This window comes from Talpa occidentalis, unplaced genomic scaffold, assembly GCF_014898055.3.
Source record: "Talpa occidentalis isolate TD23 unplaced genomic scaffold, MPIMG_talOcc4v2.1, whole genome shotgun sequence".
Taxonomy (NCBI): Eukaryota; Metazoa; Chordata; class Mammalia; order Eulipotyphla; family Talpidae; genus Talpa; species Talpa occidentalis.
This window is the reverse complement of record NW_026555331.1, coordinates 31258992-31283554: the sequence shown is the minus strand read 5'-3', so window position 1 is coordinate 31283554 and position 24563 is coordinate 31258992. Positions and strand designations below refer to the sequence as shown.

Sequence of the window (24563 nt, the reverse complement as noted above, 5' to 3'; positions counted from 1 at the left end):
CCCTCTTTCATAGCCTTCAATATCCATTCCTACTGTCTGACCATTAAGCCAAGGACATAGGTTTTAGGTTTTTGCTAGACAATGTGCTAAGTGGATTACCAGTCTCTGTACTGGTAAGTTATCATAGGGATTCTGTTCTAGATGGTCAGTCAGGGACTCAGGTTCATGGAGACTCCATCATCTTCTATCTATCCCATTGGACCAAGACTTAAAGGCTTAAAAACAACCAATATTAATGAGTTTGTGTGCTTCTTAGGGTTTGATTGTGTGATTTATCAGCAGATGCACCTGAAATTACTCATGCAGTTGCTTTCATCTGGAGGGTTGACTGAGGGATGAGCATCTTTCTTACCCTGTGATCTTTCTTTCCTAGGTAGGCTAGACTAGACTGCTCCATACATAGTAGCAAGAGGGCAAACCCCAGTAAGCAAGTTTTACCAACCTTCCTGTCTTAATGTTTGCTAATATCTGATTAGCTAAAGAAAGCATGATAAGCTCTGTCAGTTTGGGAAGGGACTGTACAAGAGCATGAGTACTGAGATGTGCAATTCCATGACTGTAATAATCTATGATAATCCTTAGGGTAGAAATCAGCAAAATTTTTCCTCAAGGTCTTGGTGGCAAATATTTTAGGTTTTACAGACCATTAAGTCTCTGTCACAACTTCTCAACTTTGCTAAGAGATGGAAACCGTGTGTAAACATATCACTATAACTATGTCCTGGTAAAACCTTATTTACAATAACCAATGGACTGGAATTGGCCCACCACTGATCTGGAACATAAAGTCTTTCTTTCATTCTCTGCCGCAGGAGAAGGCTGGCTCTTTTAAGTTTTGGCTCAGAAGTTAATTCTGCCTGTAGCTCACTGGCCAAAACTAGGCACATGGCCATCCCTAACTGCAAGGGCGTGAGAAGTATGACCTGCTCTGGGCCTATAAGGAGAAGAGACCTTGACATTGGTGGATACTAGAAGTTTCTAGACAGGAGCCACTTTGAGATGATGTACATTCAGATCTTTATTCAAGACCAGATCCTGGTTACAAGTACCAGGCACTACAGAAAATGGACAGAAAACAGTTGCCCTCGTGAATTTATACAGAGGCCATGCCGTGATGGTTAATTCACTAAAAGGGAGAAGCATTTTTATACATCTATGCTAGAACTGTTATCTCATTTGTATACTTAGGTCTTGCATGTGATGTATTAGGCACGGACCAAATATAATGACTCAGTGTAGGTGATGCTTAAGTTTCAAATAATTGACCAAATGATTGAACCATCAGACCAAATCAAGGATTTATCTCACTCATAGCAGGAATTTAGAAAACCTAAATAAGGGATCAGGAAAAGACTAATTATTATAAAGTAAAAATCAAAATCAACAAGCAACTATAAACCAGAGACACACTACAGGGGGGACGGAGGGAGTAAGATCAAAATAAGGGAGGGTGGGAATTGTTTGGGGACTATAACCAAGATGAAAATGCATACATTGTGCAAAAATGAAAAATTATGCAAAAAATATATGAAATGGGAAGAGAGCCCCATTATTCCGGAAAAAAGATATCTGAATATACCATTAAAACAGGAAGCCAGAAGAGCCCTTAAAAAAATAAAAAAAAATAAATAAAAATTCTGGGGGCCTGGGAATAGGTGCCTAATTCCTCTGACATTTAGAGGATCAAACTCCATAATCCCCTGAGCTTCCACCATACAAAAGGCTTGGCATTGTGTGTTGTTTCTCTACATATGAAAAGAGACAAGAAGGGGCTCTAAGAATTAATCTGTTTCTTCCATTCTAGTGGTGAATGAAAGGGACACCCAACAAAACTTTCTCTCCAGAATCCAGTATTTTGGCCAGAAGTAACTTAAAGGTTTAGGTTAATTTGCTTGCTTTCAAAGTTCCTTGGACAGTTTTCAGAAACCATCAACTTGCCTTATCTTTACTGTCTTGAAAAAGTACAGGTATTCTCATTTTATAATGCCTGAAGATTACGTTAAGAATGAGCCGAATGATAAATAGTTCTTCTTCTGATCCCCTCCTTGTGGTTTTTAATACTCTCTGCTAAAGACACTGAACTTATGGACAATCATTGAGAGAAGAGAATATAGATAGGAGAGAGCCTTTGTACTAAATGAATAATCCCATGTCCATAAGCCTAATAAAAAAAAGCACTACAAAACAATGGCTTTCATAAATGCGAATGTTTCTCAAAGAATAGTTTGTTTTAGATTTGTGAGCGAGCCATTTTTTTTCATTGGCAGCATTCCAGATTTTACCATAGTCCAGTTCAGTTCTTAACTTGGAAAAAATAGGTCAAATTGAGGATACAGAATCTTTTGAAAATGATATTTTTGCGAAATAATCCACTTGGAAAACACGTCTATAGAAAATACGAATTCACTCCCCTCCTGCCCTCAAGAAGCCTGTAATCAAGTGATTGAGTGAGGTATATAGACAGATGACTATCATATAAACATTATGCTTTGTGATCATGCAGAAATACACTTAAAGTAATTCTGGAATGTAGGAGTAGGTGTCAAATGGAAGAAAGGATTAGAAAGATTAGAGAATACCTTCGTGGAATATAGCATCCTTAAACTTTATGTGCAAAGATGCACAGAATCTGGAAAGATGCTGTGTGGGGAAAAGTGTATTCTGGGCACAGGGACTGAGTGGCAGACAAGAGCCTAACCTGGAGCAGAGGCTGCAGAGTGAAAAAGGGAGCAGTGGTGGAGGAGCTGGCAGAGCTGCAGGATCTGAAGCCTGCTGGGCTGCAGGGAATGGAGAGAGGAAGGGGACCCTGATATCCAGGGTCTTTGGGTGCTGAAGATGATCAGGATTTCTGAAGGAAGAGATATTGCATAAAAAACAGTCCAGTAACCTTGAAGTCACTGTGTCTATGGACTCCTTCCTGTGTACTTTCTTTCTGTTACCTCTTCCATCAGTCATTACATGTCAAGCAGGCACCTAGCTTTGTTCCTTCATCCAGGAATTTTTTGTTGTCCTAATAATAATAAAGGGCCCAGACTTGGACAGAATTGGCATTGCAAATCATCAGATTCAACATTCCCAAACATACGGAGCTTCTTGCCCCTACCCTCAGGTAATGCTGGCTGTGAACATAATGTTCTTGGAGTTGTTTTTCAAATAGTTCTGTTCTGTTTTCAAATATTTATCCATTTAAGCAACGTTGGTATTTAATGCTGAAAGGACATCTGTTCTGCTGGCCTGGCACCTGGCTTCTGAGATAATACTTTTTTTAGATCTTAGTCCACCTTCTGATGGTAGAAAAATTAATTTTGACTTCAAGCAAATGAAGTTATCTGATGTTCTTGTTACGAGTTATGTGAGGGACCTTGTGGGGATGATTATGACATGTCTTGATGGTAGGTTTTCAGAGAATATGTGTTGCGGCCTCAGCATAGAAGGGCATCCTCATTGCAGTAAGTCAGTACTCATTCGAGAGCCTGAAAGTATTTTGCACATTGCATTTCAAGTCCTGAGAGTTTGTCATGCAGATTCATGTGCACATATAAAGTTGACCTGTGGCTGGGTTCCAGGCCATAGAGAGTTATTTGCCAATTCCAAAGAAATAAAGATTGAAGACACTTGGCCCCTTTGTCCATCATTTATTTTCTATGAACCTTACAAATGAATATTGGAAAATCTGGATTTGATCTTTCTTTTTTTTTTTTTCCATTTCAAGTCAGCTGAATAGCTTGTACACATGTATGTAAAGAAATATAACCAGGAGGTGTTTATGATATTGTATCAGAACTTAAGACATTTGATTTCAGCCATTTCAGTGATGTTTCATATTTCTTTTTAATCAGATTTTGAATGTTCTTTGTGCAGGTTGTGTTCCTGACTGGCTTTGGCCATGTGTATGTGGACATTACCCACCAGTGTGGCACCATCTTTATCACCGTGGCTCCAGAAGGAAAAGCAGGACCTGTTTTAACCAATACCAACAGGTACAGTAAGTTGCCCAATAGAAAGTTGTAAGTCTACTGACCATTGTTGTCACCTCTTTATATATGTTAAAACTTAGTTATTTACTGTATAATCCACAGGATGTGGTTTTAGCATTAAATTGTTCTTATAATAGTTAGCAATAGATCATGTTCCTTGGGTACCCTTACCAGTGCTTCTGTGAGGATGAGCTTCACAAGCTGATTGGCAAACTAGAACATGCATCTTAGAATTACACATTATCATTAACATGAAATGCAGATTAGTATGTCTGTATCTGCATGACAACCCTATAACTAATCATTAAGCTAAGCAATTACAGCTACATCAAAAATAAATTCACCTCTTCGGGTCATATTTTCCTTGCCCCAACCTTCAACCTGAGTGTTGCCATCAGGTTTTACAATCATGAACCAAAAAGTTAATATCCTTAATTCAATTAACAATAATGTCCATCATATATCGTCCTAGTAGAAGTGTAAATTGTTCCATTTTCTGGAAATCACTTTAGCAATGTGTATTACAAACTTTAAAATTGAACGAATTAGAAATTCTACTTTTAAGAGTTACAGCAATAATTAAAGAAGTAGACAAAGGTATATGCAGAGAGATACCTACCATATGCTAATTATAATAGCAGAATATTCAGAATACAGTTGTCTATTAGTAATGGAATGGATGCGACATTAAGTGTACCCTAAATGGAATATCCACAGAAATAGGTCTTAAAAAATTTCAGTGGAAGAGAAAAATGCATGATATCTAGAATAAAGCAGAGTCAAATTGAATATATCAATGTATACATTCATAAATACATATAGAAACATGCATGTATACAAAAAGCATCCCTAGAAGTAAGACTGAAAAGAATAAAATTTGTTAATAGATGTGGGGTTTAAGTGATTATTTCATACTTTCCTGTACTTTACTATTTAATTTATAATCAGAAAAAATAATTTGTTATTTAAAATATAAGTTTTCAGACATTTAAGTCCTTTTATCTGTTTTATAATACATACCAATCTTTATTTTTTATTTTGTTTAGTTCTTGGACTGTTCTTTCTTTACTCATGAAAGATACATACATAGAGTCAAGTGGTGGATTCTGCAGAGTAGAGCAATTTCAGTGATTTATTTTTTAGATAACTTTGATTTATAACACTGTAGGTGATTCAGAGGCTTAGGATCACACCTCCTCAGATGCATGTCACCACATCACACCCACCACCAAGGTACCCACAGATCACCGTAATCCATTAGCCTCCCCCACCTAATACCCTCAGTTCCACAATCAGATTTCTAGGGTTTATAATTGGTTTGATTTTTTACAATAACTCTTTCATTTGGATCCAGCCAAACTATTATTAATTTGAATGAATATGTCAAAGTTGAATATTTTCTGTACTCTGAAGTGTTTGTAAATAAAATTGGAGACTTAATATTAAATTGCATAACAAAATTTCAAGCCTACACAATTTCAGAAATTTAATCTAAAGCATTGTTAGCAATAATACCAAGAATCCATACATTCATGTAGAAATAGAAAAGGCATAAGCATTTACCTGTATTTCCTTAATTTATTCAACAAATATTTTTCAAGTGCTTATTGGATGCCAGGTGCTGTGCTAGGGGTGGGGATATATCAGCAAATGAAAAAAATGAAAGATCTCTAATCTTGAACAAATCACATTCTAGTAAGTATTGAATAGGAGGACAGAGGGAATATATTTTTAAAAGAAAATATACATTAGAAGGTCAGTTTTTAATGGATAAAAACAGAGTATGGTAAGAAGGACCAGGACTTGAGCAAAGACTTAAAAGCAGCAAGGGTTAATAATATGATATTTCCAGGGTAGAGCTGAAGAAAGACACACTATGTAGGGTGTGATTTTAATTCTAGTGGTATGGGGAAGTCATTGGAGCATTTTGAGCAGAGAAGTGATACAATCGAATTTAAAATTTTGGATGATGATTGGCTGCTTTATTGATGCAGACTGTAGAGAAGCAAGGGTAGAAATAGAGAGACTAGTTATTCTCACTAAAAATGCTGATAGCTTAGAATGCAGTGGCATCAATGGAAGTGCTAAGAAGTTATCAGATTCTGGATATACTTTCAAGGCAAAACCAATGGGATCTCCTTGATGCATTAGATAAGGGTTGAAAATGGAGGCATCAAAATTTCCAAACTGATCAGCTGTAGGATATGGTTGCCATTAACTGTGATGGTAAAGCCTGTATGTAGGTTTGGGGGTAATAAGATAATGAGTTTGATTACAGACATGATAAGTTGAGATTTCTTTTAGACATCTGAGTGACTCTGGACAGGCAGTGAGATATGTAAGGCTGGAGTTCAGAGGAGTTCTAGGCTAAGCATGTGACTTTGGAGGTCATCATGTAGCCGGCATATGAAAACAGGAGACTGGATCAGACCTCCAAGGGGGGTGATTGGAAATGGGAAGAGAAGAACCTTGAACTTTTAACAGGTCTGGAAGAAGAGCCACGTAGATTATGAGAATGAGCAACCATGAAATAAAAGAATCAAGAGTAGAAGACATAAAGAAAGTGTTTCCAAGAGGAGGGGGTTACAGACAAAGTCAAATGCCAATGTAGGTTGAGTGCACCACAAACTGATTCAGCCGCACAGAAGTCACTGGTAGCCTTCAACAGTTGCTTCGGTAGACTGGAGAAGGGCAGAAGCCTCTTTAGAGTAAGGTTGAAAGAGAATGGAAGGAAGGAGAGGAATAGCAGACAGCGTGTACAGAAAATGCTTTGGAGTTTTTATGTACAGATCAGAAAAAATGAGTGGTAACTAGCAGAAAAAGTGGAGTTACACAAGAGATTTTTTTTAAGGTAGGAGAAATAGCAGCATGTTTATGTGCTGCTATTAATGAGGAAAATGTATCGCTTCTCGGCCTTTTGGCTAAGATCAAGTATAATGAGGTAAATGTGATGATATAAGAGGGGCGAATTGCTGGAGTGATGACTCTGAGGAGGTGATAGCAGAGTGATTTGGCACATATTAACAGGGTTCGTCGATAAGGGGGTGTGGACAGTTTAGCTCTAGATACGATGGGGGCACGTTGGCCGAGATGCCGCTAGATGGACAGTTGTGGAGAGAAGTGATGCTAAGTTTTCTTCAGCTTGCTTTACTCTTTTAATTTAAGAAGTCTTAATTATTATGCTTTATCTTTCTGCCTTGTTATAATCATGGTGGAGAATTAATGCACAAAGACTTATCGAGATTTTCAAGTAAAAATCTGGTGTTGATAAGGGGAACACTTACAGAAACATGACAAGAACTTGTAATAGTCCCGTTGGGAACATTTCCCAAGACTGTTGGAGTGTGACCAGCTCTGTCCAGACACAATGTACTGCAACTTGAGTTCTTATTTGTTTCTTATGAGAATCTGATGGGCCATCAGGAGGTGTTTAATAAGGCAATATCGTTTAAAAAGAAAGAAAACAAAAGCCGGGGAGACTAATGTTCTTTTCCCTTTCTCCTCCAGAACTCTGGAGAAGATTGTGACATTTAAAATGTCCGTCACTCAGCTGAGCCTGGCAGTGTTTGATGACCTCACCAACCATAAAGCATCCTCTGAACTTCTGAGATTCACACTGGACAATGTTTTTCTCCAAATGGCCCCAGTGGCTGGTCCCCTCCCCGGGGACGAGGCCGCCCCAGCGCGCCTGCAGCTTTACTGTGCGGAGCTCTGCTGTGGGGACCTGCAGTTGGACAACCAGCTGTACAACAAGTCCAATTTCCACTTTGCCGTCTTGGTCTGCCAGGGAGAAAAAACAGAACCTTCTCACTGCTCCAAAATGCAGAGTCTCCTGGTATCCAGCAAAGATTTGGAAAAATACAAGGAAAATTGTTTTATCAAACTTTGCCTCACCTTAACTGAGAGCAAGAACTTCTCATTTGATATTAACGAGTTCAGTTTTGAGTTGAAACCTGGCCGGTTATATGTGGAAGATACGTTTGTATACTACATCAAAACTTTGTTTGACACCTATCTTCCTAACAGCAGGCTGGCCTGTCATCCCACGATATTCTCAGGTGCTGAGGCAGCATTGCCCTTGCAGGTCAGACAGCACGCGAGGGCCTTGGCAAATCCCGTGAAGCTCAGGAAGCTAGTGATACAGCCAGTAAATCTCCTCGTCAGCATCCATGCTTCCCTCAAGCTCTACATCGCGTCTGATCACACTCCACTCTCCTTCTCTGTGTTTGAAAGAGGCCCCATCTTCACCACAGCCAGGCAGCTCGTCCACGCCCTGGCCATGCACTACGCCGCTGGAGCTCTTTTCAGGGCAGGTAAGAACCCAAGCTGAGGGTCTGTGATGAGCCAGCCCCCACGCAAAAAGCAAGTGCTTCATGTCTTGCTTTATCAGCTTCAAAACAGGGAAGCAGGATGCAGGCTTTGCAGTTAAGTCAGCACTGGGTTTCAATCCAGACTCTGCCACAGCAGCTATAAGCCTTGGGCAAGTTATTGAGCCTTCTTCAAGTCTCAGTTTGCCCTGCCGTAAAACAACTTAAGAATTTTGAGAGGATACAATGAAAGTGTGCAAAGTACCCTGAATTTTGCTGAGCACTTCACTTAAAAGACACTTGAGCAATAGTAGCTGTTACATTTACTTGGAATTTTAATTCAATTTAGCAAACACTTTTTTGGCTCCTTACAGGTTCGAGGCTCTATATTTGCACACTAGAGCAGCCAGGAAAACCAGGCCAGGTCCTCAGCTCTTGGGCTTACAAGAAATTCAGTTCTGGGTTGTTAGCTTGCTTCATTCCAAGCCACGAATGGCTTAGGTGAGAAATTCAGAGGATCTGTCTGCTGGGAGCCTTCGACCTACACAGTGTGAACCTGTGTGCCTGGACAGATTGCAGAGAGAAGGCTGTCTCCACAGATCTGAGCTGGAAATGTCCTCGGGGTGGTTTGAATATGTGTACAAAATGTTGTATGGGAGTGTTGGAGACTGAGTGGTCTCAGATCCTATAGAGTAATTGACACCAAAGCACGAATTCCCCACCTAAATTCCTTCTGATGTGGTTTCAGTTTGATAATCTGGCTCCTCATGTTCCCATGAATTCAGTCAAGGGACACCAGCCAGAGTTGGTCTAATGGGTCCATTCTGGTAAAGAACGTGGAAGTCACACTTTTGGAAGGTAACAAAGGAGGGAGCCTTGGCAACACTGCTTGGTGAATGCATTCCCATGTAAGATTAGCAACGTAGCTGTAAATGACCCATCTTGTTGCCATACTGGTAAGATTACATTTTCTCTGTAATCAGACAGACAATCCAAAACTCTTAACTGAATATGACAAGATTAGGGAGGTCCCTACCGGAACTGTTGTTTTAATGGCTTGCACAACAGTGAAGAAAATAAGAAATCATTTAAAAATAAGCAGTTAACATTTCACATTTAATAGGCGGGTATATTTATAAACAATTCCAGAAACTTATCCTTTTGGGCAATTTTTTGCTTTTAACATGAGAAGCAGGCATGGGGATTTCTGAACTCTGATCTGGGGCCTGAGACGGAGTAAGCCTCCCATCCGGTCACCACAAAATGCTGAGGTGTGAGGAGTACCCATGTGTGTAATGAGCTGGCAGAGAAACTAACTGGGCAGCAAGGAATCATGTCTCTTGCAGCCTGTGTGCTAAAAATGATCTCTCTCTTTGTTCTGTTTTATATTTTTAATGAGCTTTCACAAGAACATTCTGTTTGGATTTTTTTTTTTTGTAATCCACCTAAAAATTCTCTAAGTTGTTGTCCTAACCTCATTATATGCTGAGACATGAAAATTCTAAGCTAGAGGGCCAAGTTTTTAGAGCTTGTTGGAACTCTGTTACTAAAAACCTGTGGACAGAAGCCCCAGTGGCCTAATGGATAAGGCATTGGCCTCCTAAACCTGTGGACAGTGTGAAGATTATCTTGAGGGCTAACAGAGATAGGAAGAGTTAGAGATGGGGAAATGGTAGGAAGTTACCAGCCCCTGGGTAGAAAAGTCCTCAGGAGGATATCCCAACATTTGTATAGAGCAAGGGAGAGGGTTGACCTGAGAGAGTGGGGGCTGTCTGCCTCTCTCAGAGCTCAGGACTCACCCACTGGATCTGATCAGAAAGTTCTGACTGCTGTGGTGGAAGTACCTTGACATTATTTCTAGGGAAACTTGTGGAGTCATCATGAAGAAGTTTTGTTTACAAAAAAAAAAAAAAAAAGTAAAGCAGTTAGAAATGAAGGAAGGAATCTGTGGGCTCTGTAATTTCCTCATGTCCCTTTCTAGCCTCAAGTTTTAGTTTGAGGAGAAACCAGGCAAACACCCTTTTTCAACAAAATTTCCATAGAAGTAAGCAAAGGGTGTAGTTGCTTTTGGAGGAAAATAAGGGCGTGCTCTCAGACACTTTGGGCCCTTTATCTGGCCCAACTCACGTGTCACTAAAAAGTGACACAAACAGTGTGTCACTCTGGGCCACACACAGTCTCCCCATCAGGTAGTGGTCCTAATCCAGAAGTCCCCACGTACCTTTGACTCGGGGGAGGGGGGAGGGGAGATCAGGGGTGGGGGCGACAACAAATGGCGAGACAGGTGAGACAGGTGATGTCTGCTCACACTGCCCCGCTCTGTTGGCTGAAGGCACCCATTGTGAATGGTCTTTCTTTGGTAATAGCACTCTCTCCTGTCTTCATGTGGAGTCTTTGTAGAGATGTTTCTAGACCAACCTTCTGCGTCCTGGTGAACCTTAATAAATATTTCAAGTTTTTCTTTACCTCCAGAGAGGGTCCCCCAAAAGAATATTCCACACCCTTCCAGGACACCTGCCTACTCATTGCAGCCTGAGCTCTTACCAAGATTGTGGGTGGGCTTTGGAATCAGGTAGACCTAAGTTGCAAACCCAGCCCTCCTGTCTGACCAGGGAGAGAGACTAAACGATTGACTTCATCTCTGAGCCAGTCTCCTCCTTTCCCATCCTGCCTGCAATAGAGTGGAGACAGGATGACACCATGTTCAGTCCACATCCTCCAGATCCACCTCTGTCCCCTATGTCTAGGACAGTCTTTGACTCCAGAGAGGCTCTGTCAGAGCTAACTTGAATTTATTTGAAGGAAGGTAATAGTACCTCTTACTTATATAGTTGCTGCAAGAATTAAATTATTCTGATGCCTGATGCCCATAGACCCTCCTATTTTTCATTTATAGCTTCTGAAAAGTATTCTCTCTTCTAACTCCATCCCTAGTGCTATCATATCAATGCTCCAGAGAAGAGAAATGGGCTCCAAATTTAAGAACGCCCCTCTCTGTGGATTGGGCCTGGAACCCTTGAGCACTCTGGGATCAGTGCCTATTGTGGGCATCTCTGTCCCAAGCCTGTCCTCCAAGAACCTACCTGAGTCCTGTCCCCACAGCCTGCCTGTTAGAGTGCTCTCAGCCCCGGCTGGGGAAGTCAGTGAGTTCCTGAAGGAAGTGTCCTCCTGTTCTGAGTCCTCCTCTCCTTAGCCCTGCATCCTTGCCTGGACTTCCATTCTGCTGTGCTGAGAGCCCCAAGCCCCCAGCAGAGGGAGGATGACGAACAGAAGCCTCTGCCGGAGTCGACACCACGGCCACGTTCCCACGAGGCGATGCACACGGCAATCAGGCCACTGAGCAGCCAGCTCCTGGCAAGCTCCAGCTCAAATAGGAAACCAGACCCTAAGCTCCCCTCCAGGGACCTTCACAGGGAACACTCCCCTCTCGCTAACCTAATCAGTATGTCCATGTCACATGTTTACACAACTGAAGCTGGGGCTGAAGGGGGAGGCATTTGTCTGGCTCCAGCTCCGCTCCAAAGGGAAGCACTCAGCTTGGTAGGATTGAGAAAGATTAAAAATAAGTCTTCCATCCTTGTCAGAACTTTGCATCCTCTTTGCAACACCCCATTTAGCATCTGGTCTCCTCCCCTTATCAGACGTGTCCTCCTCATCCTCGTACCCTGTGGAGGTTTTCAGGACAAGTTCCCAGGCGGCCAACACCTGCAGCCTAGGAGCCTGCGCTCCCCGGGCGCGTGCAAGCGCCGTCCCCGCACACAGGTCCCTTTTAGCAGGAATGCAGGAGGCGCGAGCAGGGAAGTCATAGTAAAGCTGTTTGTGAGGCCGCCAAAAGGGTCCCTTTGATTTATAAAGTATGAAAGTTTGCCATTTATGAATTCACAGTGAATGAGTTATTTCCCATGTTTTGCTCCAAAAAAGCTTTCTCAATTCTTGTGTGAAAAACGGATTGCAGGGAAAATGGGTCACTTTTCCCCATTGTGTCGAAAGCGCAGTATATACGGTTTCAGTAACCTTTTCCCTTTGGTCCCTCACAGGCTGGGTGGTTGGCTCTCTGGAGATCCTCGGCAGCCCTGTGAGTCTGGTGCGAAGCATCGGAAATGGCATCGCCGACTTCTTCAGGCTTCCGTATGAGGGGCTGACCCGCGGCCCAGGAGCCTTTGTGAGCGGAGTTTCCAGAGGGACGACATCATTTGTAAAGCACATTTCCAAAGGTAGCTATTTTGGTTCCTTGTAATAATGCCTTATTTTCATTCCTCCCTGGTCTTATTTCTTATTTTTAAAGAACGTGTCAAAGTTTTAAATGCATTAAGTTGGCCTCCAGCTTGGTTTGGCTTGTTCGCTTGCAATGAAATGTTGGATTTGTAACAAAGCTCGTATATAATGTGTCATGTTTAAAACAGATCATTACTTGCCTGTAGTATGTGAAAATGTTTCAGAAACTTCAGAATTTTAAACCTCCCATTGGGAAAAGAAGGATTGGCTCAACTGTTATTCCATGCGATAAATACAGAAATATTAAAGGTGTTCAGGACTTCTGCTAAACATCAGAAATCCTACACGGTGTTGCCTCATCATATTTTTTTAATGTAGATACAGTTGTCATAACTTTTGTAAGGATATGGATACATTTTGACAAGCCGGCCAACTTGGAGGTGAAACAGCCAAGTTGCCTCTAGCACGCCACGTAAACAGTGCCATCTTGTGGCCCAGATAAGTCACCGGGCACGGAAGCCAAACTGCTGCCCACAAGGAGAATGTTTCCGTTTTATCCGTGTGTTTGCCTGACGATAATTTTGGTCAGGTTGGCAGTGATCAGGAACTAACAAGGCCCATCTGAGTTCCCTTTTCTTCTCAGCAGGAGGCAGGGAAAACAGAGCAAAGGGCTTCTCCCCCATAAAAGGCTTTTTTTTACTGTCAACAGAGCTGTAATGCTGTTATGAGTGGGCAGGTTATAGAAGTCTCTAGAAGGCCTCTAAAGAAGACTTGAGCTTGAAATCTGAGAACATACCATCCATAGAGGAGGGCTGGCAAGAGAACAGCAAGAGCAATAAACCAAATTCCATGGACAATGACGGGACCACGCCCCGGCCCCTGTCATCCCGGAGGCCTGTGAGCGAGAGGCCGGATCTCACAGATGAGTCACTGGTGGATTTCTCACTCTTGACACTGAAATCCTTGTGGCTCTGTTGTTTTTATTTTAAACTAAGATAACCAACACCTGCTAAATTGGACTCCAGTGGTAATTTTAGCATACTGACTCACAGAATGTTTTTTACACTTGTGCTTTCCTCCTCTTTGCAAAATGTCTGGTTTGGTGGTACATGGATGTTTGTGAGCGCACGGTTTTTTTTCTTTTCAGGTTGCCGGTGAAGATGCAGACACCAACACAAGCTTTTCCATTTTTCTTGAAATTAGACATCCAATAACGGAATCCTTCCGTTGATGTCGTTCAGATTTGCTCATTCAAATCTATGCAGACTTTTTAGTGGGGATCATGACAATTTTGAGCAAGACACTGAAATACCCTTTCTTAGGAAAACCAGGCAGAATCATGACTTCCATGTGATTTGCTCCTTTTATTGTCCTCACCTTTTTCAGCCAACATCCTGAATATCAAAACTGCACATATTCTCTGGTACAAAAGTTATTTCCTCAGAATGCCCTTTACTGTGACTGAATAAAGAGGGAATAAATTGTATTCCCTATATGGAAACATTTCTTTACAAATTCAGCAACATAATGTTTAAAATTAGAGCAAGCAGATTTTAACCTTCAACACTGGACTTCAGCAAAGACTTCAGAACTGTTAGCCAGCCCTCGGCAATCACATGATAGCAGTGACAGTTTCAAACGAAACACCAGACATTTTTCTGGTGAAAGAGATTCTTACCCCATCCCTTCAGTGAAGTGTTGTCACCCTCATCAGCAAGTATTAATCTTCACCTGAGTTCTTTCAGGCTGTTGATTCAACTTTCCGAGAGCAAGCCACCATCACGTGCCACCTGAGCGTGTCCAGGAGGCACAGATGTGCTTTCACTGTCCCCTCCCCACCCCCACAAGCCTTTCGGGACCACTTCAGTGGGATCCAAATGAATGTGACAAGGAGGCCAACCCTCATGCTCTTGTGCCCTCAGGTACCCTCACGTCCATCACTAACCTGGCCACCAGCCTGGCCCGGAACATGGACCGGCTCTCCCTGGACGAGGAGCACTACAATCGGCAGGAGGAGTGGCGGCGGCAGCTCCCCGAGAGCCTGGGCGAGGGGCTCCGACAGGGCCTGTCCCGGCTGGGCATCAGTCTGCTTGGTAAGGAGCTGTGGCAGCCTGTGTGCTCACATCTGTTGTCTGGTCCCACAGGCCAGTCACGGCACTCACAGGCTTCCGGGACTGGGAGTGGTGGTGAAGTTACCTCCTTCCTGCTCACAGAGCTGAGGCTCAGAGGACAGGTCCTCGCTCTGGTTCCTACCTTGAGTCTGTGAGGCACTGGCACGGACGCCCTTTTCTGGGCCATTGAACGATGACAACAGGGGCCATCACAGGACTGTGCTCTGCCTCCCGTTGCCTCTAGTGTGAGGCAGATCTCTGACCTCAGCATTTGTTCAGGGGTGTTGGTGGGGAGTCAGCACCACAGCATGTAGCTGTTTGCTGGTTAAAAAGGGCGAGAGACAAGGCTTCGGAAGCACCCTCCTTCACTAGCACCGACATTGCAGCTGCTTTTTTCAAGAAGCACTTGAGCAACATACAAATGTCATGTAAACTTCAGTGAGGAGCCCTCTCTTCCCCCTTTTTTTTTTTTTTTTTTAATAGAGGCATGTTTATTTATTTATTTGTTTGTTTGGTTTTTTTTTTTTTGTTTTTTTTTTGTTTTTGTTTTTTTTATACATGCACTGGATACAGTCAGAAGCGCGGGAGGGTAAGAGAATTCACCAGAGCCAGAGCGGGGAGCAGAGCAGGCAGAAGGACCGAAGTACACTGCTGAGGGGAGCAGCGGGCGGCAGAAGAGGTCTGGCGCCATGTGGGACCCTCCTCCGGTGGCCGGGGAGCAGCCGGGGATCGAACCAGCGCCGCAGAGGCCGCGGGCAGCTTCGCAACCCAGCGCTCAACCGCTGCGCCACCAGGGAGGCCCTCCCCCTTTTTTTTTTAACAGTGATTCTTAGCCTGACTTTTTTTTTTAACAGTGGTTCTCAGCCTGACTCAGAGCAATTCTCGTTTGTCGAGCAGCTAGATGATACAGTTAGAGGCGAAGATTGCTATGGCTATTTCCAAGTGTTAGAAATGTTTGAAAAATAAGTTGCTTTGGAAAAATCTATAAAAAGGAAACTTCAGAACTGAAGTTTTGCAGAGCAAGATTTTCAAGGGTATCTTTGTTTATTTGTTTGCAAAGGAATTTAAAACTGTATTGCTTGGCAGCAAGCCTGCAAGCATCTGAGGGAGTGTGTGTCCCGAAAAGATCAAAGTACCCAAAGCAGGGAGAGCAAAGGTCGGGAAGGATGAGCTTGAAAGGGTTTGTCTTCTCTCCAGTCTGCAGCTCTATACATGACCCCTGAGCTGTAGTGCAGCCAGCTGGGGCTCTGACAGGAAGCAGTAGGATGTTACAAGTCCACTATGAGTTACTAGAAATTGCTTCAGCCCTAACATTCAATGATGTGGGGCCCTCTCATTTGATAATGTGTGGAGACTTCAAGGCCGCATGACCTGAAGTGGAACTGCTGGGTACAGAAGCAGCCCAAGGGCAACGGTGAGAAGCAGGGCCTGTGGGAGAGGTAGACACTCCTCAGGAGCCCACAGATCCCAGCTAGGGTGTCCAGATCCTTTCTTTGTGACCTCAGGCAAGTTCTTATCTTCTCTGATGCTGGTTTCTCTTTGGAAGTGGGTGGTGCCAGTCATGGAAGCAATGGTGGTCAGGTAGAGGGTCCCTGTTCAGTAAACAACACCCACTATTACTGCATTATGGTAGCAGAGGAACAGTTAAGAGGGGCCTGGTTTCAAAGAGTGTTCCAGCAAAGAGAGACATTTGAGTAATGGCAGGAAATGCTTTAGTTTTAATCCAGTGGGTTAATGGTTAATGTGCTGTGACCACAGGAGGGTGACAGTGAGGTTTTCTGGGAGGCTTTAGATCATCTTTTGGGGTCTATGGAACCTCTTTACACTAAGAATTATGAGCTTACGCACATCTCTGGGCTTGAGAGTTTCGTTCCCTCTGTGCAGGCTCTTGGAGCTTCTGGTGCTCAGCAGAGGAAGCCTGAGCTGGCTGGCATGTGGCTGTTTCCCTCCCAACTATTCTGTTCTCTTCCTCCAGAAGTGCATGCCCAGCGCCGTCTCCATTCCAACATTGTGCCTCATGGTAGAAACCAGCATGTGAGGAGCCAGGAGTCTGCCTTTGTGATGTTGCCATTTGGGGCGTAGCACCTACTATTAACCAGGGTAGAAAGTCATAAAGTTTTGGTCTCTGCTGTAGTCATTGCGTCTTATACATCCTCATCCATGCAAAGGGATCGTGTAGTCTTTGTGGAGACTGCAGTGGGCTTGTGGAGTCTTTCTGCAGCTCTGGTAATTTCCAGGTATAAATCCCTCTCAGTTTATTCTGACGGCACTTGCAGACACTGGCCTGGCCCCCAGGAGCTTCCCTCCCAGTGTTCATTTCAGGACTCCGGAGACATTCTTGTTCCTTGTGGGCATCTCAGAGCTGGCCCAAGCCACCCTTTCTTCCTTCTGAGAGTTGAAGAATTCTCTGTATCCCACACAAATATTGGGTCATTTTACCATGTTTGGTCCTAGAACTACCTGATGTGTGACAGGAAGAAGAATTAGACTAACCAAGTCCCCTAACCTGGAAAAACATAAAATTGCCACCATTAATCTACCCCCATACAGTGTTTAAAATTGCCATGTGTAATTAAGTACCGAATTGAAGTGAGGGCTGTTATGAAATAGAAAGCCTTGCTTGGTGCATCAAAATGCTAGTTGCTCAGTTTCTTCCTTTACAACAGAAACATTAATGACCCAGTTAGTAAAAATATATTTAAAGAACATTTCAGGACTGACAAAGCACTTTCATATGTATCATCTTATTTGATCTTCAAATGCTAGGCATGGGTGAGGTTAAGTGACTTGTCCAGGTCAGACCTCCAGCCAGGACAAGAACCTGGGCCTTTCCACATGTCACCTAGCCCTGGAGGGTTCTAAGTCTGGAAATAATCAGGATGTGGCAAGACTGAACAACTGAAAGTTCCAGGGTAGGAAAAACACATTTCCCCCAAAGGTTTATTCGTCTGGTTTTCCTTCTTGACTGTGCTTCACCCTCATGAGGACACTGTGAAGTGTTAGGAGGTTCTTGAAAAATCAGAGGGTGTCTGTAGCTGCTATGCCCAGTCACATCACTCCAGGTCAGCAAGGAAAAATGTCCACCAGCAGAGATGCCACTGAGGCTCTTGGATGATCTCCACAATAGCTTTCTGAAAGCACAGGCAGAAAGGGGAGGGGGGGGAAAGAAATTTTCTTTAAGTTCATTTCAAAAAGAAATGACTTTTGAGAAACTCTTCAGAATTGACCTCAGGCCTGCTCTCATTTCCCAGATCCACTCCCCAACACCCTCACCCTGGAGTGTGCGCTGAGAGGATGTGAGCTCTGTGTCAGTGACACTGCATGTCCCCACCAGGCATGACTTCCCTTTTAGGACCTCCAAAGGCCCGTGTCAGAGCTTGTTTTCCTGGCACCCTGATTTTTTTTTTAAGATTTATTTATGCATACAAAAACTGGGGTACAGGACAGAGGTATGGAGAGTAAGAGGAGTTACCAGAGACAGAGTGGGGAGCAGAACAGGCAGGCAGACTGAAATACACTGCTGAGGGGAGCAGCAAGAGATACAGGAGAGGTCTGCCATGCCATGTGGGTCACCTCCTTGGCCGGGTATCGAACTCGTGTTGCAATGGCTGTGCAATAGCTTCATAGTGCTGAGTCTTAACCCCTTGCGCCACCAGGGAGGACTCATGGCCCCCCAATTTTGGGGGGCTACTGCCTGACTTGGAAAGCATTGTTCAGTATCCCAGCAGCTGTACCCTCTGTCTTCGCAGTCACTCTGGGATGCCGCTTGGAATCCCAACAAGATTGGCCTCTACCAGGTGAGTCAGGACAGTTTCCCGGGTAGTACATGAGGAAGAGCAGCCCCTCCAGTGCCACCAGCAGCCAACTGGCTGGTATAGCAGAAGAGCTTCCTTCTCATTTGCTCATCTGTTCTAGTCAAACAATAGCTCCCTTTATCCCTTGTTTTTTCTCCCCTTAGAAAGACATTCAGAAAGTATCTCCTGGAAGACACTGAGCGAGCCACTAAGGTGGAGCGAACCCAGGACACTCCCATTGCAAAATAGTATCTGAGTGTGAGCTTGTATTTTGAATATGCATTCTTGAAGGTGGTTATATTTTTGCAGAGAATCTGGATTTATTATATATTTAACTCTCTGGGTGTGTTTATACTGTTATATCAATATGTCACTTGGACATATAATGCAGGATTTTGTGACCTTGGGCAAGGTGGAAAGCAGGCCTCCAGCTGGAATACCTGCTGTGTCCTGTAGGTCTCACCCGTCTCTGGAAAGTCGGGCTGTAGCATCGTGTCCCAGCTGAGCCAGTGCTCCTGTTTTTGTGAGTTTCGTAAGTGCCCCAATTAAAATTGTAATGTGGGAAGGGTAGCACCAAAACAGTCTCACAGACAGGAACTTTCACAAATCAGTGAGCTAGTATTTTCTGCCTACGGGTAGGGAGGAGACCAAGGAAGAGGTGAGGGTGGGCCCTTTTAGTCCCCTGCTTTACAAAGAAAGCCCTAGTCCTCCAACCAAAGGGGGGAGAGGAAACACCTCCCAGTTTCTGCCTTGCCCAGCACATGGGCGGGGAGTCTGGAAATGCCCCTCAGTGGCTGCTCTTCCCTCCTTACCTCATTTCATCACCTCACAGCCGGCTCCATGTGGCCGCCCAACCCATGGGCCTGACGCCAGCAGACAAGTTTTGGGATCAGTTTCCACCGCTTAAAGCCTGAGAGCAGAGTTTGAGTACATGACAGTAAATAATTTACCGGTGTGGGATTTAGCTGGATTACACTTATTAGCGAGCCTTCTGAAGCCCTAAGAGAAGCTGCCGCTCCAGGCAGGGCTGCGGACACCGTGAAATGGCTGCCCATCTCTCACGGCCGTGCTGCTCTACAGCTCACACCTGGTGACCAGCGAGGCGTCAGTGTGCGTGACGGCCAAGCTCCCCCCTCGAGGACGAGGTGCTGGGCAAGGGCGTACACTCTGACAGCTCTCTCTCTACCTCTCAGAATCTTAACACCTTGTCATGGGGGGCTTTCCACTTTTGGGCCTGCCCACAGAGTTGCTCTGTCAAAGCCCCAGTAACTGAGCCTTCACTGCCGCGGGGGGCTGGAGAAAGCAGATCAAAGGGGAGTTTCACTGTGGTACCTGTTTGCACTTAGGCAGATAGAAGCTAGAGCTGCGGGCTCCCTGGGCAGGTCAGACCTGGCCCACTGACGGGAAATGGGGGGGGGCTCAGGAAAGTCACCGCTCACCCACAACTTAGTTGTACTAGTTGAAATTTAAAATAGCTTAATGGAAAGCTGCACTCGAGAAAAGACGTTTCTACCAGAAATATGAGCAATACTTTATTGGTAAATTGGTAATTATTTGCTCTGGTTTTTCTACCTTTAAACATGGAGACCTTTCAGTGGAATTACAGACTCACAAAAGCTTATTCTTTGATTTGACGCTCCTCACTTTGAACTACCTGCTTTGTGATGATGAAAAGACCCTAGGTGTCCCCCGTCTCCCCTCAGCAGCGCCTCTGCCTCCTGGCCTCATGGGTGGAGGGCAGTGAGCGTTCTGCCCAAGTGCCAGGACCGGGTGTCTGGGGGGTGCCGCCGACACAGTGATCCCTCAATAGCCAAGGCAACCAGGGCCCACTGTGAACAGTTTCCTCCACCTTCCACGTCATTTAAGAGTTTGGGAAGCTTTAGTCTAGGCTGGGAAACAAACCTGTCACCTCAGGTCATTCTTAATCTGTCAACACATAAACTTAAATGAGTGGAATCCAGGAAGAACGTTCCCTTTACGGTTGATTTGAAGGAACTGGCCTTTGTTTGAGTAGATTTTGTTCAATAGAGTATTGCTTGAAATTAGCAGGTCATTAACTGAGACCTGGAAATTGCTATTACCCATGAGACTTTGATTAGTGGCATTTGGAATAACAGGATTTGACGTGTACTAAAATTTCTACCAGGGGGACTGTATTTTCATTAATCTTAGCAGTCTTGAGTTGAAAATGGAGAACTCTGTCAAGAATTATGAGATTTTTTGCTCTTATTGCATAATGGAAAATATCAGGACTGGTGAGACCTTTATTAGATCTCATCATTGGCCCCTCAAAGTAAAAGGAGTGGGGAGGACAGGCCAGAAGCCAAGGGATTCTCCTTCCAGCTCAATGTATGGCCTTGGAACCCGCAGGAAAGCCAGGAAGAGACTAGTGAGAGCAGGATTCCTAAGTATTTTACATTGAAGAGGAAGTAGCCAAATCTCAGTCAAAGTGAGGAGGTTTTTCTAAAACTGTGAAAGGGAAGAATCCATTTTATTTTTTTTTTAAAGATTTATTTATTTATGCATACAAGAACTGGGTAGAGGCCAGAGGTGTGGGGATTCACCAGAGACAGAGCGGGGAACAGAACAGGCAGACTGAGTGAAATACACTGCTGAGGGGAGCAGCAGGAGAGACAGGAGAGGTCTGCTGCGCCATGTGGGTTGCTCCCTGGCCGGGGATCAAACTCGTGCTGCAGTAGCTGTGGATAGCTTCATAGGTTGTGTCTTAACCCCTTGCACCACCAGGGAGGCCCGGAAAAATCCGTTTTAGAAACAGAATCAGTGAATAGCTTGGTGGTTAAGAGCTAGGCGGTGACTTCCACTCTCTAGAGTCAAGTCCACGCTCAAGTACAGGACAGCTGTGTGACCTTTGGGAAACTTCTTAACCTCTCTGTGCCTCAGTGACCTTATGTAGTAACTGAGGATGAAAATTTTACCTGACTCGTAGGATTAGGAGGATCAACGATCTCAGACAAGTAAAGCTCTTAGCACAGTCTCCAGCACAGAAACAGATTAGCTACGGCACTCAAAGCAGATCAGCTGTATTGGAAATAATTACTGCCAACAGCTCCACATCACCAATTACTGTCACTAAATTATTATTGAATAAATTGCTCTTATGATTATTAAAAGGGGAAACAAATAAAGGGGTTGTCTTCTCCCACATTTTTTATCCTCCCGATTCAGTGAAAACGTATGAGGCTCAGCAGGCTTACTGTCCTTAATATTAGCTCTCTTGCCCAAACTGTTGCCAGGTTTCGGGAGAGACGTGCGTGAAGTGCTTATCGAATTCTGACCTGTACTTCACAGACCCTGACTGGGATGGACCAAAACCCAGTCTGACATTGTGTTTTGATAAGGTGATAAATGTCTGACTTAAGCAGCCCCTGATGTACTTAGATAATTGGAAAACAAATGTATAGGAAAGAACTTTTTAATAAGGGTGGGGCTTCATTTTTAGTCCAAATAAAACTTTGTCCAGGCTGAAATTTTTCACTTTCTCAAGATTTCGGCCTCAGGACTCACTGGGGGCTTTTGTTGTTTTACAGGGGCGATTGCTGGAATAGTCGATCAGCCAATGCAAAACTTCCAGAAAACATCCGAGGCACAGGCTTCAGCGGGATACAAGGCCAAGGGCGTCATCTCCGGTGTGGGGAAAGGAATCATGGGAGTGTTCACAAAGCCCATTGGAGGAGCTGCTGAGCTGGTGTCACAGACGGGCTATGGTGAGTCAGCCTGTCAGGCCAATGTAAGCACACTGATTCATTTGCATTTATAGCAAGGGTTTCCAGAAATTACTCAGCCCTTCGTGTGACAAAGGAGTGAAAATTAGCTAGACCTCTAAATAGCTTTTCTCACCTCCTTCTGCTTATTTACACAAAGAATAGAATTATAATATCAGTAAATTACAATGAAATTTAGATCCAGAAATCAGTATCAGTGTATGTCTGTCACAGAATCTTCTTACAGTACATTTACTAGAATAAATTTCAATGAAAAGTAACCAGTGGGAGATGGAGGGCAATGTGTGACATCTATTGAAGCAGAGAATAGAATTGCTACTTTTTCCCGTGATCAGATAGGTTAGAAAGCCGGCAGGTATCTTTAAAGGACAATGTGTATGCATTCGAGGAGAGAGCGAGCGAGGAGCCCGCGCGCCTGTGTGCACAGAGCCAGGGAGCCTCGCCCTGGACGCCGTCTCACCTGCAGACTCCGCACCACCGTGGTGTCTGGGTTGCCTCTCCGGGCAAAGGCACACAACCTGCAACTGAAAACCCGTCCCCAGGCAGGCCGTTGCGGAGAACTTGGGCTCGTGGCACTGTTTGCTCTGGTGTGGAGTGCAGGGCCTCTCCCCACACAAGCATGTGCACAGCGGGGTGACGTGAGCAGAAGTAGGTGACGGGGATTGTTATCTTTACCCAGAGCGCGCCTGTCTGGCCGGGAGCGCAGGCAATGGGCGGGCTCCCCCGCTTTGTCAGACGTGAGCACGCGGCCTCGGCCTCTGTCCTGGCAGTGTGTGGGGTGCATTTCCCTGCAGGCAGCCTGTGCCTCAGGAGACCTGATGGTCAAAACAGGGCATCAAAAGCGTCTGAAAGGAAGTAGGGGACGAAGGCCACACTGGGGCGCCCCGTCCGCAGCGGTTCCTTTAAGAGACCACCCAGACAGGATCCCGTTCCTCTTGCGTCTCCCCCTCGCTGCCTCCCTCTCTCCTTCTGTCTCTCCCTCCTTCTGTAAATGACATTTTCACTCACAGGGAGATGCACAGTAAGAATTGCTGCAACTCATAAATGGACAGAGTTAAACACTCCCTTATCAAATGCTTACACATTAATCAAAAACAGTATTCCTTTGGCTGCAGATTCCCGTGAGGTAAAAACTCATACTTCATAAATTCCTTTGGTTTTGAAAATGCCGTTGTCCCTCACTGTGCTTTTCCCGGGGCTGAGCAGCTCGCCCTTATGTAAGAGCATCTCAGAATAGAGCTTCACATGGCCTTGTTGGTTTCCATCATTCTTGTAAAACTTTTATTACTGCACTGAAGGTTTTACAAACCACTAACTCTTAGTCTAATGACTGTGCCTCATTTATAAACATTTATAAGCCCTCAGAAAGCACACATGCTGGACCATCTTTGGTTCTGGAGAATCTCTTTGGAGGCCGGCACGGCTGCTGTTGGTGCCCTCGTTTGGGGCTGGCACCGGGGGGAGCATGTCATAAAGCAAGGGCCCCCAGAGCACTCATAAATGTATATGGAGTCATGTTTAACAGCTGGATTAAATCACTTGAATACTGAAGCTAGGCGAACCACGTGCCCTTCTGCGCATCTCTGTTGGTGGTGGTGTTTTTTTATTATTTGAGCAGCCATAGCATAGACACAGAAGCATTTAATACTAAGCAAGGAAGTCAACTCACCGTCTTTGACTTTTTGAGCACATAAATTATAAATGGTGTGCCAGCTGTGGCTCCCAGGAGCCGATGCCTCCACTTGCCCATCAGTGGTCAGACCGCAGCACCTTATTTCAGAGTGCCGAGAGACGTGGGCGGCTCAGAGCAGCGCAGTGTTCAGTGACTGTCCAGACATGCTTCCAAAGCTGTGAGATCATTTTGAATCTGTAGCATTTTGCAGATGGCGCGGAGCAGGTGACATCGTTGCAGCATGGAACTGCTTTCCAGAAAACAACTAATAAAATGCCTTTTCTCTCTTACCACAGGTATTTTACACGGAGCTGGACTTTCTCAGCTTCCCAAACAACGCTATCAGCCAAGTGATCTACATGCCGACCAGGCTCCAAACAGCCACGTCAAATACGTCTGGTAAAATGGTCTAGATGCGCGCTCATCTGCTCATGTGCATGGCACGTTAACTGGGCCTGGCTTGCTCACAAGCTGACAAGCATGTTTCCAGGGGCACCCAGGAGGAGCAGCCCTTTTCAGCATCTCGGGCAGCCTAGAACCAGGAAAGGCAGCTGTGGCCAGAGCCGGGCTGGCAGCAGAACTCCCCCATCCCCTGCAGGCCACTCTGGAAAGGAAGCACATTGGCAGAAAAGCCCAGGCTGCCTGTGAGGGAGCCTGAGGTTCTTTTTGAACCGGCATTCTAATAGGGGGTGACATTCCTAATGGGAAGAAGCGGAGCTAACCAGAACCAAAGGATATCTTTGT

At 44.6% G+C, this 24563-nt stretch overlaps 1 protein-coding gene across 3 annotated transcripts in view; it reads left to right on the top strand.

Annotated features, from left to right (window-relative positions):
• Positions 1-24563, top strand: part of VPS13B (vacuolar protein sorting 13 homolog B) — a 622702-nt gene that overhangs the window by 591760 nt on the left and 6379 nt on the right. For all 3 annotated transcript variants that reach the window (XM_054692064.1, XM_054692063.1, XM_054692065.1), the window contains 6 exons: positions 3862-3980; positions 7485-8290; positions 12322-12498; positions 14422-14592; positions 21953-22129; positions 24116-24218. In XM_054692064.1, coding sequence (XP_054548039.1) covers positions 3862-3980; positions 7485-8290; positions 12322-12498; positions 14422-14592; positions 21953-22129; positions 24116-24218 — 1553 coding nt within the window. The remainder of the gene's footprint in view (positions 1-3861; positions 3981-7484; positions 8291-12321; positions 12499-14421; positions 14593-21952; positions 22130-24115; positions 24219-24563) is intronic.